This window comes from Pituophis catenifer, unplaced genomic scaffold (genome assembly GCF_029215685.1).
Source record: "Pituophis catenifer annectens isolate HBS135680 unplaced genomic scaffold, rPitCat1.0.hap2 SCAF_3, whole genome shotgun sequence".
Taxonomy (NCBI): domain Eukaryota; kingdom Metazoa; phylum Chordata; class Lepidosauria; order Squamata; family Colubridae; genus Pituophis; species Pituophis catenifer.
Genome location: NW_027256883.1, coordinates 115,017,889 through 115,032,445, shown reverse-complemented (window position 1 = coordinate 115,032,445; position 14,557 = coordinate 115,017,889). Strand labels below are relative to the sequence as shown.

Here is a 14,557-nt window from a genome sequence, read left to right as displayed (position 1 = left end):
CCATAGAATCTCCTAGTGCAGGGTCCTGTTTCCTCTGCTGACCGGAAGTCCGGTTCCCCCACCATAGAGTCTCCTAGCATGGTGTCCTTTTTTCTCTACCTGTCATAACCAAAAGCCCTATCAATTGTGGAGCCAACTGGTGACAGAGCTGCAGCAGAGGGATGAAAGAACCATATGCGGCTCCAGAGCTACAGGTAGCTGGCCCAATATATACTATCCTAACTCATTATGGCTGAGAAGTATTAAAGAGGTACATAGAGATTTGATTTATACATTTCTGCTCAGATGAGCATAGAGTGGTTAGCAAAATGAAAATAGATAAAACCCAGCATCTAGTTCATTTTCAAACAATTGATGACATTGAAAATGATGTCTCCAAGAAATTGCATTCATAAATTCATGTGTTCTAGTGCAGACATCTTTATAAATTGTAGGATATTACTGATGGAGCTGGTTGGCCATGGCTAACAAGTCCCTTCCAAAGTTTTCTGTCTTGAGCAGATGCTATAAGTCCTGTGACATTAGAACATAATGACTTTGCTTGAAGTCTGGGTGATTTAGGAATATTTGGGGGGGGGGGGGTTTGTTAGCTTTCAACCAAACAGCTTGCTTTTTCAGCAGTCATCCAAGGAACCATGATAATCCATTCCCAAATCAATGAAGGTATGGTTCTCATCTATGATCTGCTGATTCCTTATCTATCATGTCCTGCTTCCACAATTGATCACGCAACTTTTAGGTTTCATAGGCAACCTATCCATATTTCCATTCCACAGAAATGTTGAATACTTGTATTTTTTCCAGACTTATACATTCCAGAGGCAGCATTAATAAACTGGTGAAAGCCATTTGAGCATAATTATTTCTTCAAGTACATTGGTGATTGTGAAAGTTATTGATACAGAAATTGAACAGCCTAGGTATTTGAAAAATTAAATATGTGCTATCAGCTAACACATTAGTCTTTTTTATATCTCTACTCTTAGGACAAGGAACGCAGTGGCTCAGTGGCTAGGATGCTGAGCTTGTCAATCAAAAGGTCGGGAGTTCAGCAGTTTGAATTCCTAGTGCTGTGTAATAGGGTGAGCTCCCATTACTTGTCCCAGCTCTGCCAACCTAGCAGTTAGAAAGCATGTAAAAAAATGCAAACAGAAAAATAGGGACCTCCTTTGGTGGGAAGGTAACTGTTCCGTGTGCCTTTGGTGTTGTCATGCCAGCCACATGACCACGGAGACATCTTCGGACAGCGCTGACTCTTTGGCTTTGAAACGGAGATGAGCACCGCCCCCTAGAGTTGGGAACGACTAGCACATATGTGCGAGGGGAACCTTTACCTTTTCCTTACTCTTAGGACATCTGACAATTCCTGTTCCGATTCCTCTATGAAAATACAATTGGTATATGCTGTATCTATGAAGTTCAGCTCATCCATGTCACACTGCATTGCACAGCTTTTTCCCAATATCGATCTACTTCTAAAACTCTCACCATAATCTTTAAAAGGATGCATCATAGGGCAACAGTTTTTGAAGCAAGATACTTCAAATAGAATAAATTACAGAATGTGAACAAAATCCAGGACCTATGACTCCTGAGGAAATAAAATTAGGGGAAGTCGGTGGCTGCTTCAGTCTACTGGCTGTTGCTGCAGTCACATGATCTTCATTTTAAATGTTTTGTGACCTCCCCAGCCAATCTTGCAACCCCTCATTCCTCACCACCACCCCAGCAGGAGCCATTCACCTATCTGGAGGGAAGGAAGGGTGGGGGGAACAGGGAGAAAGGAATTCCATACACCTTTCCTGGCTTCCTGTGCTTTCTCAACTTCAGCTCGCTATCCCTGTGCGCCTTCTCCAATCCATGTAGCACCCTTTGTGGACCCCATGCATGCATCCTTCCTCACTTGTGCTGCCCCATGCCTTCCCTGACTCAACACCTTACAGCCCTCCTGGATACTTTCCCCGACCCATGAAACTTGGGCACCGTCACATCCTTTCTGACCTGCACTCCCCAACCCCCAGAACCATCCCTGACTTGCACTGCACCTCTTATATATTCTTCAGACACCCTTCCCAACCCACACACCCCCATACACCAAGAAAAGGGGAAACACCCCAATTGCATATCGGTTGTCTAGTCCAACCTACCGGTATTACCACATTAAATAACAATCTGGAATCCTGGTGTACATTTTCAAAGACACTCAGCAATTAGTACCTTTCTCAAGTACTTGCCTGGTAGGAAAAAAAAATGGTCCACATAGCCACAGATTGATTTAAAGCAATGCTATTCTTCCTGGGGATTCTCACACTGGCTATAGGAGAGTTCTGATAATCTGTGCAAGGACCTTTTCAATCAGACAGGACTGATTCCATGACAGTTTTCACATTGTGCCCTGTCACTCTATTTAACCATGGGCACAATAACAGCAAGTTTCTAATCAATTCGGACCTATTTTCTTTCTATCCTACTGGGAACAGCCAATAAATATAATCAATTATTACAGTGCCTGCAACTTGACCATCAAATGACTGGAATTAGGCAAGAATGTAACTAAACAGGAGGTATATATTCCAAAAATGTACAAATATCTCAACTCGTGCCAATTAGAATATGAACCAGTTGGGTGTAGTGATTAAGGCATCAAGTTAGAAACCACAAGACTGCAAAAGGTGCTGCTTGGATCGGACAGGATGCACAAATGGTCAGTACAAGCATACAGGGTGTGGGGTACACATCCCAGTAACTTGTGATCTTCCCTTTTGGCTTTCTGGGGATACCGGCATGGGAGGTGATCAATGGCAATCAAAGGATCACAGGGCATTTGGCAAGAGCCATAAGTGCAAACAGGTTGCCAAGCACCCAGACTGCAATTACTTGACCACCGGAGTACTGGGATGGCTGGAACTCCGAGGGGTTGGCATAACCACCCTTCATTATCGTCATAACTTCAGTCACTGAACAAATGGTCCTAAGCCAAAGAATGTCTGTAGTTGAGGCTGAACTCTCTAGTTAGGAAAAGATACATAATCATGTATTCTGAGTTGGCAGTTTAGCTACATGGCAGGTTTTCAAAAAATGACATCATCTGTATTTTATGACATTTTTGGAGTTGTACTATTTTTATTTTAGAAGTTGCTGTATGTGACAAACATTTGAACAGATAAAGAACTTTAAGCTCCTAACTGGCAATCCTAGTAAGGCATCAATCAACTCATACAATTTTTGATGATACAACTAACAATCAAAAATTCAAGTCTACATCTAGGACTAATCCCTTAAAAATTAACAACTTCATTAGGATCAAAATAAACATACAAAGTTAAAGCAATGTGAATACTGTATATAAATATAATTTGGAATTAAAATATTCCAAAATATGATGAACTAAAATAGGAAGAGATCTGTATTACAAATAAAGAAATGTATGGAATAAAACAAGTTCATGCATACTTTTATTCTGGAATTACTAACATTTAAGGATGCCTATGCTTTGAATTAGCCAAAATGATGCTTTAGAATGGAACAGGTTATTGGCAACATCTTGACCCTAAACTTATTTTCCAGAGATCAGGTGCTTACCATGGAACCCAGGAAGGACTGAACTTCTTTAAGCTCTTTCTCAGCTTTAGATTCAATGTGCAACACATACTCACTAGCATTTTGTCAGTAGCCACTCCACCCTCCTCTAAATCCACCACCTCTGTTTCTTCCAGTTTGGTATCCTCCACCTGAACCTTGAAAACTTCCTCTACCTCGAAATCCACCTCCAGCCCCCCCTGAATATCCTCTTCCCCCAGCAGCACCACGGTAAGAATTATATCCACCACGATATCCGCCTCCATATCCACCTTGGTAGCCCCCCCTGTAGCCAGTTCCACTTCTTCCTCTGTAGCCACCTCCACTGTCGTATCGAGCCATTTTAGGTGGACGAGGTCCATCGCCAAACCTAGGAGTAAAAATTGAAATTCTTTGTACAAAGATGAGTAAGTGCAATCCTCCAAATATACAATTATGTATATTTACCAAGAAACACTTACTTTACCTAAGTAATTAGAAGTGTAAGAAAACTGCCTTTGTCTTTAAGACATCATTTTGATCATAATTTTAACAGTCAAAAATTCCCTATACTACTTGTTATTTTATAAAAAATATACTTTTATCCATATATGTACCTGAATAGTGTCCCATAATCACCATATTTTAAAATTCACATTTTAAAAAAAAACTAAAGACTGGTGCCATCTTATTTTTAAATTCTTTTTGTTACACTTGTTTTATTCTTTGTCAAAGTAGTTTGCTAATATGGATTCCTGTGGATCCCATGTTTAATCATTATGTATCTGTCTATTTCAATTTTATACTCGCTATAAATGGTGTCCAGTTGCAGGATCACAATGTACTTGTAAAATATATATTGTAAAATTTCTGGTTAAAGGAGACTTATTTCAAACCTCAGGAGAACCACATTATTAAAAAATAAGCATTTCATAATGATTCTAATCTCACATCGTGAAACTAACCTCATGTTGCCACCTACTGCAAGATTAATTCCAGCAGCCAAGGGTTTGGAGACTTCGCAAATTACATTCAGCATCTGTTTGTTGATATGGTCTAATTCACTGATGATTTCTGGATTTTTTGTTACTTCAACTACAAGCGCTTCCATTGCTGCACGCAAAGAAATAATACAGGCAGCTGCACTGTGCGGCATCCTCAGTTTGATCCTAAAGCAAAGAAAGCAATTTAGCAAATGACAATTCCTTTTTCTATCTACTAAGTATCTTAGGCTTCTATAAAAAGCGATTCCTAAAAAATACACAAGAGAACTTGAATATCTTGTTCTAAAAACCACACTACACTGTATAAACAGTAGTTTCATTTGCAATGAAGAAGAAACCAGAGCACAGTAGTGTATGTATCTCTTTTTCAAGCAATAAAAAGTACATGTATTTAACAAGAACTACTAAATAAAGTATTATGCCACTTAAAACAGCAATAATCTGAGTTTATGTTTTTCCTTATGAATTTTTTTTCAGTTATGAAACCAACTATTAAGTTTCGCAATCCCCCTGCCCACTCATGCCACCTTTATCATGTAAAGTCAGCCAAAGGATCATACCAGTCATCTAATACAATAATCTCTCCATCAGATACCACTTTCTTTGAGCCAAAGAGAAGCAGCTGTAAGGGGCTCACTAAAGTCATTGCTTTGGCTGAAATAGCCCGTGTCCGGATCTGCAGAAAGATGCATACATAATCAATTGTATAATACAAAATATAACAACTTTTTATTATTTACCCAAGTGCTCAGAGGTATTGAACTCCCATACATTGGATGTCCTCAAGTAGTATTTAAAACCACTATCTATGTGATGCTTTAACTTATTTGAATGTGCTGTCCCAGCAAATGATGGCAGCCACCTAACCTTCACAGATCTTTAAAAAGTTAAGTGGGCTTCAATCTGCTTAATATTTGAATGGGAGAGCTGTACTGTTCCCACTCTTCTGACTTTCCATAATCTATTTAAGATCTGATTGTTTTCCCAAACACTGGACTAGAAGTGGGGGCCAAGCTTCTTTGGATGGTTTCTGTTTTACTTTTAAGATTTTAGCCATTGTCCCTTTTTTTCCTTGATAAATTTTATTTTCTTTGAACTTTTAATCTGTAAGTCACTCAGAGTAACTATGGAGGGGAGTAATTGAAATATTAAACAAATACATAAGCAGGAAACAAGATCCCAATTTCTTCAAAGTCAATTTATTTATTTATTTATTTATTTATTAGATTTTTATACCGCCCCCTCTCCCGAAGGACTCGGGGCGGTGAACAGCCAAAATTAAAAACATCCAATATAAACAATTAAAATACGTTTAAAACAGAATTAAATCTAAAATGGCTCCCCAATTTAAAACGCCTTACCCATACCCCTATAAATAAGACGAATTTAAAATTTAAAAATTTAAAATTTCCACATTTAAAAAGGGGGAAGATTTAGGCCAGGCCAGCTTGATAAAATAGAAAAGTCTTAAGCGCGCGGCGGAAGGTGCGCAGATCCGGGATCCTACGTATCTCCGGGGGGAGCTCATTCCAAATCGTAGGTGCCCCCACAGAGAAGGCTCTCCCCCTAGGGGCCGACAGCCGACATTGTTTGGCCGACGGCACCCGGAGGAGCCCCTCTCTATGGGAGCGTACTGGCCGGTGGGAGGCTATTGGTGGTAGCAGGCGGTCCCGTAAATAACCAGGTCCTAAGCCATGGAGCGCTTTAAAGGTGATAACCAAAACCTTGAAGCGCACTCGGAAGACCACCGGGAGCCAGTGCAGCTCGCGCAGGAGAGGTGTCACATGGGAACTCCATGTCACTCCCATCACCACCCGCGTGGCCGCACTCTGCGCCAGTTGGAGCCTCCGAGTGCACCTCAAGGGGAGCCCCATGTAGAGAGCGTTGCAGTAGTCCAGACGAGAAGTAACGAGGGCATGAGTGACTGTGTGTAGGGAGTCCCGATCTAGATAGGGACGCAACTGGCGGATCAGGCAAACCTGATGAAAAATCCTCCCGGACATGGCCGTCACATGCTCTTCTAACGACAGCCGTGAATCCAGGAGAACACCCAGGTTGCGGGCCCTATCCGTGGGGGCCAATGATTCGCCCCCAATAGTCAGCGATGGCACTAGCTGACTATATCGGGATGTCGGAAACCACAGCCACTCGGTCTTGGATGGGTTGAGCCTGAGCCTGTTTCTCCCCATCCAGATCCGTACGGCCTCCAGGCACTGGGACATCACTTCAAGGGCATCGTTGGGGTGGTCCGGGGTGGAGATGTACAGCTGGGTGTCATCCGCGTACTGATGGTACTTCACCCCAAAACCACGGATGATCTCACCCAGCGGCTTTACATAAATGTTGAACAGAAGGGGCGAGAGGACCGATCCCTGCGGCACCCCACGAGGGGCCTCGGGGTCGACCTCTGCCCCCCTGTCAACACAGACTGCGACCGGTCGGAGAGAAAGGAGGAGAACCACCGTAGGACGGTGCCCCCCACCCCTAACTCCTCTAGCCGGTGCAGCATGATACCATGGTCGATGGTATCAAAAGCCGCTGAGAGGTCTAACAGGACCAGGACAGAGGAGCAGCCCCTGTCCCGAGCCCTCCAGAGATCATCAACCAACGCGACCAATGCCGTTTCCGTGCTGTATCCAGTCCTGAAACCCGAATGGAACGGATCCAGATACGACGCTTCATCCAGGTACTGGGGAAGCTGTCCCGCAACCACACTCTCAACAACCTTCGCCACAAAACGAAGGTTGGAGACTGGACGATAATTAGCCAATATTGCCGGGTCCAGGGAAGGCTTCTTGAGGAGGGGCCTCACCACCGCCTCCTTAAGGGCGGCGGGGAAGACACCCTCACCCAATGAAGCATTTATAATCCCCTGGAGCCAGCCTCGCGTCACCTCCCGGGAAGCCAGCACTAACCAGGAGGGACACGGGTCCAACAAACATGTGGTCGCGTTCAATCTACCCAGAATCCATAAAGTCCATTTTGCAAATTTGGAATTGTTACAAAATAATTATTTATTAATAAAAATGTGTGCTGATCAAACTGAAAGAAAATTAGGTTTTATAATACATGCTAATAATGAACAGGAAATCCTCACATGCAGATGGGAACATTTTATTAGGAAAACAAGTGTATATCACCAGGAGTGTGAATGATTGAGAAAAATAAATTGTTTTGAATCTGCAGTAAACCAGCATGTTTCAGAGGTTTTGCTAATGCATTTCAAAACAGCCACTGTTTGACAAAATGAAAATTCTGACTTCTTGTTCTAGGTTCTGAATGAAACAAAATCCAGGTGGGGCAAATCTGGTAAATACAGATAATCCCCAGGTTACAAGCGTTCCCTTAGCGAATGCTTGAAGTTACACAATAAGCGCCCCCTAGCATTTACAAACGAGTCCAAAAACTATAAATCTTGCAACACCACGGCAGTTGTTTGCCCTTACAAACCACCGCAGAGGCTCTGCAACATTCAGCCTGCATGTTGCAGGCCAAAATGGAGCTTCTGAGGGGCAGATCCACCCCTCAGAAGCTCCATTTTGGCCTGCAATGTGCCAGGCAAGGTCTAAACAGAGCTGCAGAGGGGCACGCGGGGCTGAGAGTCAGGAGAGGACACTGCTTGCTAGATCTCCACACAGTAAGTGACCCAGTGCAGCAGGTTAGGTTGGGGGGAGCAACTGTGGGGAGCATGAGGTATTTCAATGGGTCGGGGAGGTCTTGGGTGGTCTTAGGCAAGTGGCCTGTTCCATCATTAGGCCCATGGCCTTCCCCATCCCGAAATACCTTGTGTGCACTTAACAAGCCTCGCATTCGATTAGCAAATGTGTGGGCAAAAGGAGGGAGTGATCCCGTTCAAAGTACAAAATTCTCTCCTTACGAATCCTTAGGTTACGAATGGAATGGGCAGGTTCCATTGCATTTGTAACTTGAGGACTACCTGTATTTCTCCCTCTCTGCTTAACAATTTCCAATGCGGCATATTCTTTCAATCCTATTTTCGGAGCAGCTTCCCTTCCTTCTCCCTGCACCTTCCCTCTTCCCCTGATGATGTTTTATTTTCTTTCTCTTTCCTTCCCTGCCTAGTCCATAAAAAGAGGTCAATTTTAGGCCAGGCACTGATCAATCAAAACCAGCTGTTCTGCATACAAAATGATTCACGAGTGGCATCTTTCTGATATATCTGTATGCCACCTAATGTCTCAATATTCAAAAACTACATGGACATTTGATAGTCCAAGGGTTCCCCCACCCCCCCATAATTTTACCTTTTCTCCAAAAACAAAGAAAGGAGAAGGATACTTCATATCCTGGCTGCTGAATGGGCAGTTAACAGAGGATTTGTGAATGAGAGCATTACGCCCTTCGGTAGTGAGAATCTTCCTCTTTTCTTTGTGAAAGCAGACATTGGGATACAAGCCAAAAGCCAGCAGAGAAATCACAACATCCAGGTTATTATCTGGTCCAGTGTTGTTGAACACCTGAGTCATTAAACTCTCTAGAAAGAGACAAAAATGGGCTTTTCTCAGCATCTTACCAATACATAAAACTAATTATATAAACTGAATATTATATCAATGTTTGAAACTTTTCAATCCATGCCTGTTATTCAGGAATACATGAACTCAAAGTACACATATACTCTATTTAATAGTTTGTTTGCAATGAATAAATTAAAGATTACTTATTATTTTACTATAATTACAATGAAAACTTAGTTTCCCCTCAGTGCCAAAAAAACCCAATATACTTTATGACACAGCTAAGTATGTATAGAACATAAATTCTTTTCATTTTCTCTGAAATCTAGATTGTGTTTATGAAAATTACTTCAAAATGAGATTAAAAGTAACATGAAATGATAGAAATTATTTCTGCAGAGAAATCACAAGACTTTGTACAAGTTATCTGAGTATCTGTATGTTTGGGGAGGGGGGGGATGCACACACAGATACACACAAACACACACACTTTCTATAGCCTCTACATCCAGAAAACTTAAATATGAATACTTATGTGTAATAAGAAATACAGCTTAGTCTATCAGGTTCAGAATATACAAAAGTGCTATCACAAATAGCTACTCGTGGTCCACACTTAATGACTGTAATTGGGACCAGCAATTCCACTGCTAAACTAAGTGATCATTAACTGGAAGCCACGAGCATCCCCTTTTGATACTACTCACTTGAAATCTCTTCCTCTCCTATCTTTCTGCTCTGCAAGGGGGGAGGGGGAGAAAAAAAAGTAAGCAATTTCTATAGGCAATCTCTCTTTTGCCTGACCTTTACTGCTGACTCAACTGCATTGCTTTCGATGTATAGAACAGCAAAGAGCTTACTCTCTTGCAATTCCTTCCTCTCTAATCTCTCTGCTAAATGGGAGGGGGGGGACATTTGTGGAAGGATTAGGCAAAGAAGACTGTCTATGGAAATCGCTTGCATTTTTTCCCTCCCTACCACCCTTGCAGAGCGGAGAGATTGGAGAGAAAGTAATGTATTTGCGTAGTGTGCCTTTGGCTCCTAGTCCTCAGTTGCTGGCATGATTTCATTGCTTTTGATGTGTAGAAGAGTAATCAGTTTACTTTTCTGAAATCACACTCCACGCTTTCTATTTTGCAAGTGAGGAAAAAAGAAAAAAACCCAAAGCACAGGACAATACATAGAGTGTAATAGTGATCATGTGATTGAGGGACACTGCAAAGATCGTAAATGGGCCATAAAGTTATTTTTTCATATCTTTGAATGGTTGCAAAACTAATGGTTCATAACAGGGACTTCCTTTATATATTCATACAAAGTTAAGTTTTTTTTTTTTTTTTTTTTTTAACCTTCTGGGAATCCAGAGTTAACCAGAATTTCTTTCAGCTGTACTTTGGCTTCCCAGGTCATTCTGAGTGTTGCCATGTTGAGTCTCTTAAACTCACAGAAACGACTTTCAGCATTTTCTCCACCCATTCTGCAAGAAAATGGGTAAAAATCAGTCAAGCTGCTCCATGTAAGTGTAACATGCTGAGGTTGTTTTATATATATATATATATAAAAAGTAAGATGTTTTGTGAATTGCCCTAAATCAAATTACCTTGCATTATCCCAGGCTTGGAAGACTGAGAGCAGGGCCACATGATCGGAGAACCGGTTTCCAGCAAAATTCCTATGGACATAACCCAGCCTTTTACCCTCACTGATGAATGGCTCAGGGAAGCAGGTGGCAGCAGAGATAGTACATACAGCATCACCAACACTGAAAGAAAAAGCACAGAATTAGCTGAGCTACACTGCAATATAACAAACGGCACTGTTGAGCAGAAGGAACAAATGAGACAAAGACTGCTGGTGGGATTCACTTTATTGCTCCTGGGTAAACATGACTTTATTAAAAAAAATAATAATTCTCTTCATCCTGAGTCCCCCTCCTTTTCCCTCCAGTTACTTTTGAAGTTATTATCACTTACTAAAATATGCACCCCATAATCATCATTTTGCCAAGTCGAGGTTCAATGGGGAGCCTTGCTAAAATTCTCCCAAGGGGAGTCAGTTCATCATTGGAATCCAGGGCATCAAGCTCTGAAATAAAAATAAAAGTAAAGTCTAGTACAGTTTTCAACTGATTTTTTTTCATCAGTTATTGCAATTGGTGAAATATTTAAATTATGAAGATGGATTTGAAATGAAGAATGATACATTTGCTGCTGCCCTGCTCATTAATTTTCTAAAAGGGAAGGAGGGCTGATTACTGTTGAAAATATAAAGGTCAATTCTAGACACTGTTATCTGGTCCTTGCAATGACCATTCTTACAGAGTTGTGAAAACACTCTTTTTTTGCATATTATTTTTGTTCAGGCATTGATCTCTGACTGAAGTTATAATGTAATTTAGTAGATTAGACATTTAGTTTTGCTATTCTGAAATGGACATAAAACAGCACGAATGAGTGGTTTTCAAATCTATACTTCAAGTGATTCAACTCCTCTTCTGTTTTCAATTCAGTTTATTGTGTAGACCAATACAAAACAGACCAGTATAAGCAGAGTCAAGCGATAAAGAAAAATGCAATTTGTGTTGTTGGATAACAATTTTGGTAATTAAAAGGTCCACAGCTGATCAAACCCCTAAGAAAGGATTAGTTAGGACGAAGAAAACCATCCTATTGTGGGAATTTTGTTGTGAACTGATCATAGTGCTATGTACTATGGCAAAGCCATAGTACAACATGAAAAGTACAACTCAAAAGGTTTTTTGAAAGAGATCTGTGTGAATGGCACTTCAGAAAGGGACCTAGAAATTACAGGACCTGGGAATGCAAAAGGCAACAACATTTTAGGAACAAAAAAATTAAATCGGTTCTGGGATTTTGCAAAGATAGTTAACAGTCTCCACCAATTTGATGGAAAGCAATAGAACTGCTACGGGGAACTTAGACATCAGAAACAGATGCTAAGCCTAACAACTACCTACATTAAGCTATTCCTAGTTACTATATGAACTAATAGTTTTATGCCCAGGTAAACATTGAGTGCCCTTCTAAATGTCATGACCACAACACTAGCACATATTCACTACCTTATATAGCATTAATCCTGCCCTATGGAACAGCCTCCACCCTGAAATACAGATACCTCTACTCTACTGACCTTTTGCAAGTCCAAGAAAGCCTGACTCTTGCTCCAGTTATTGATGTTGGGATGTTAATATGGGGGCTCTAGTATATGATTGTGATATACATATAGTACATATACATACATATACATACAAATATTAGTATGTGATTCATTTTACTAAGCCTCAATTTAGCTTTATTTAGTTTCTTGGTTTAATAGTCCCATACTTCCTCTCTTCTTGGCTGCCCAGGTTCTTGCCTAGATGGTTAGCAATATAAATTGGATAAATAAATAAACTGGATTTCATTTCACCAATGAACGGGAGTTATGAAAATATACACCGTACTTTCATTGACAAGACAATCCAACAGATACCTCGGAGTGTATGCTCTGCTTCAATCACAGCATCCAAAGGGGGCGGTTCTATAGCTTTGGCCAGAAATTGTCCAATCCCGCCTAATCTTAGCAGCTTGATGCTCAAAGCAATTTCATGCAGTGGTGTTCGAAACATTTCGGGGGTCATATGAGTTTCAAGTCTGGAAGAGAGGGGACATTTTGGATATATTCATCTCTACAGCTCATGCTGCAATCTCTTGCTAATAATGATATCCAAGTTGTTTTTAATATTTACCTCATCATTCCACAACTCTTCATAAAAACTATATATCTGTATTATACAACAAATACATAAACCTGCCTAACTATTACTGTCTAATAGCTATTAATTATTAATGCTGTAAGAAATTTGCTGTTGGCTCACACAGTACCCATGAATGCATACACACACAAAATAACACCCATCCCATACACTTAATTTCTATTCTCTAATCTGGGTTTCAATTTGTTTTTCCACATCAATTACTTAACAGACCCCAGAATATCTAGAAGTGCAGAATATGAGCCTACCTATCAAAACGTGCTCTGCTGCAAAGATGAAAGCAGAATCCAGGACGGACACGACCAGCCCGTCCTTTCCGTTGCTCCAGATTTGTTTTTGAGGCCCACACAGTGGCATAATTGGTCATGTTGTTATGAGCAGTGAATAGTTTAACTTTCTGTCTGTGGGGTTGGAAAAAAATACTAAATTAACTCCTTAACACTGGGATGAAAAAGAAAGTAGATCACTTTCACAAACAAAAGGCAGCATTCAAATTTATAAAAAAAGGAAAAAAAAGAAAAAAAAGCACGGGATAATATTCTGCAATGCATGGCAAGATCAATGTTAGATACAATTTTGTGAACCCTACTAGCCTTAACAGGTGACAGCACCTAGGTGACCATGGTAGATGTTGGAAAAAAACTAAGTGAGGATGAAATCGGCTAGTATGTGGATGAGTCAGAGAATTTAAGGCTATACTAGGAAGCCCTTCCTTATTCATTCATCCATTTCTTTCCCAGAAGTTGGCAATGGCAACTCATGTCTGTACTGCAGCTAAGGACATAGACCTATTTACAGAGGCATCCGAAGTTGAACTTAATTTGAGGAAGATGAACTTTTCAAACTGAAATTAAAATTAGTCTACTTGATCTTCATCTAAAGGTAATAAAGCTCTGCGAGCTACAATTTCCTCCAAATCCCAACTCTTCTATCTTCTCCATTTGCTACTTCTCTAAAGATCTTCTGCTCCATTTTCAGTAGATTCTTTTATTTGCTTGTGGGAAGGAAACAGGAGTTCAATGATACAATGAGAAGTCTGAACAAGAAGGAGGGGAACCAAGTTGATATGAAAAATGTGGGTCTGAAACTTAGCATAGCCTAAACTTAAGCAAAAAAAAAATATTACTATATAATGTTTTCTTGTAAGAAAATTAACACAGTACCAATGCTCAAGTGCAGGTTCAAAATCAAGCTAAAATAAAAGAAGAAATCTATCCAACTTCTAAAAGATGATCTTCAAAGCATATCCATCACTTTTAAGGAGGGTGTCAAGAACAACTCTGAAGTCCTAAACTTCACTGATGAGGAACTATGGACTCAAATTTTTTAAAAAAGTTAAGGACACAAGTGAAAAGAGGCTGCCAAAAAACTAAGAATTACAAGAAATTAAAAAATATGTTAATCTCGATGATGGAAATTGTTAAGAATAAGGAAGAACCCCAACTCCATAAGGTTAAGGATCTCATGAAAGAGCTTACTAAGACATTTTAGAAAACTTCCAGGAGATAATGGGCCTTATTATAATCACACCTATAAAGAGACTGAAGATGGAAACAGACATGGAAAAACCAGGAAAGTTTTCTCGCATCTCTGAATTCAGAAGAACATTCCAATCAGAACTAGTTTATTAAATGATGCCAATAAACAGATGTTAGTGGAGAAAAATTCAGCGACAGAAGTATAATAATGAAAATCCGTACAGTAGAAATGCCGACTTCCAAGATACTTTTGAATACTGT

The 14,557-nt window shown here is 40.4% G+C and overlaps 1 protein-coding gene across 4 annotated transcripts in view; it reads right to left on the bottom strand.

The window, feature by feature from the left end:
- Positions 1-3,091: 3,091 nt before the first annotated feature.
- The window catches only part of DHX9 (DExH-box helicase 9), a 35,106-nt gene continuing 23,640 nt past the window's right edge, over positions 3,092-14,557 (bottom strand). For all 4 annotated transcript variants that reach the window (XM_070940946.1, XM_070940948.1, XM_070940947.1 and 1 more), the window contains 9 exons: positions 13,067-13,219; positions 12,536-12,696; positions 11,014-11,125; positions 10,641-10,802; positions 10,390-10,517; positions 8,828-9,057; positions 5,123-5,238; positions 4,524-4,727; positions 3,092-3,949 (listed from right to left, as the gene is read on the bottom strand). In XM_070940946.1, the coding sequence (XP_070797047.1) occupies positions 3,667-3,949; positions 4,524-4,727; positions 5,123-5,238; positions 8,828-9,057; positions 10,390-10,517; positions 10,641-10,802; positions 11,014-11,125; positions 12,536-12,696; positions 13,067-13,219 (1,549 nt within the window). In that variant the 3' untranslated portion in view covers positions 3,092-3,666. The remainder of the gene's footprint in view (positions 3,950-4,523; positions 4,728-5,122; positions 5,239-8,827; positions 9,058-10,389; positions 10,518-10,640; positions 10,803-11,013; positions 11,126-12,535; positions 12,697-13,066; positions 13,220-14,557) is intronic.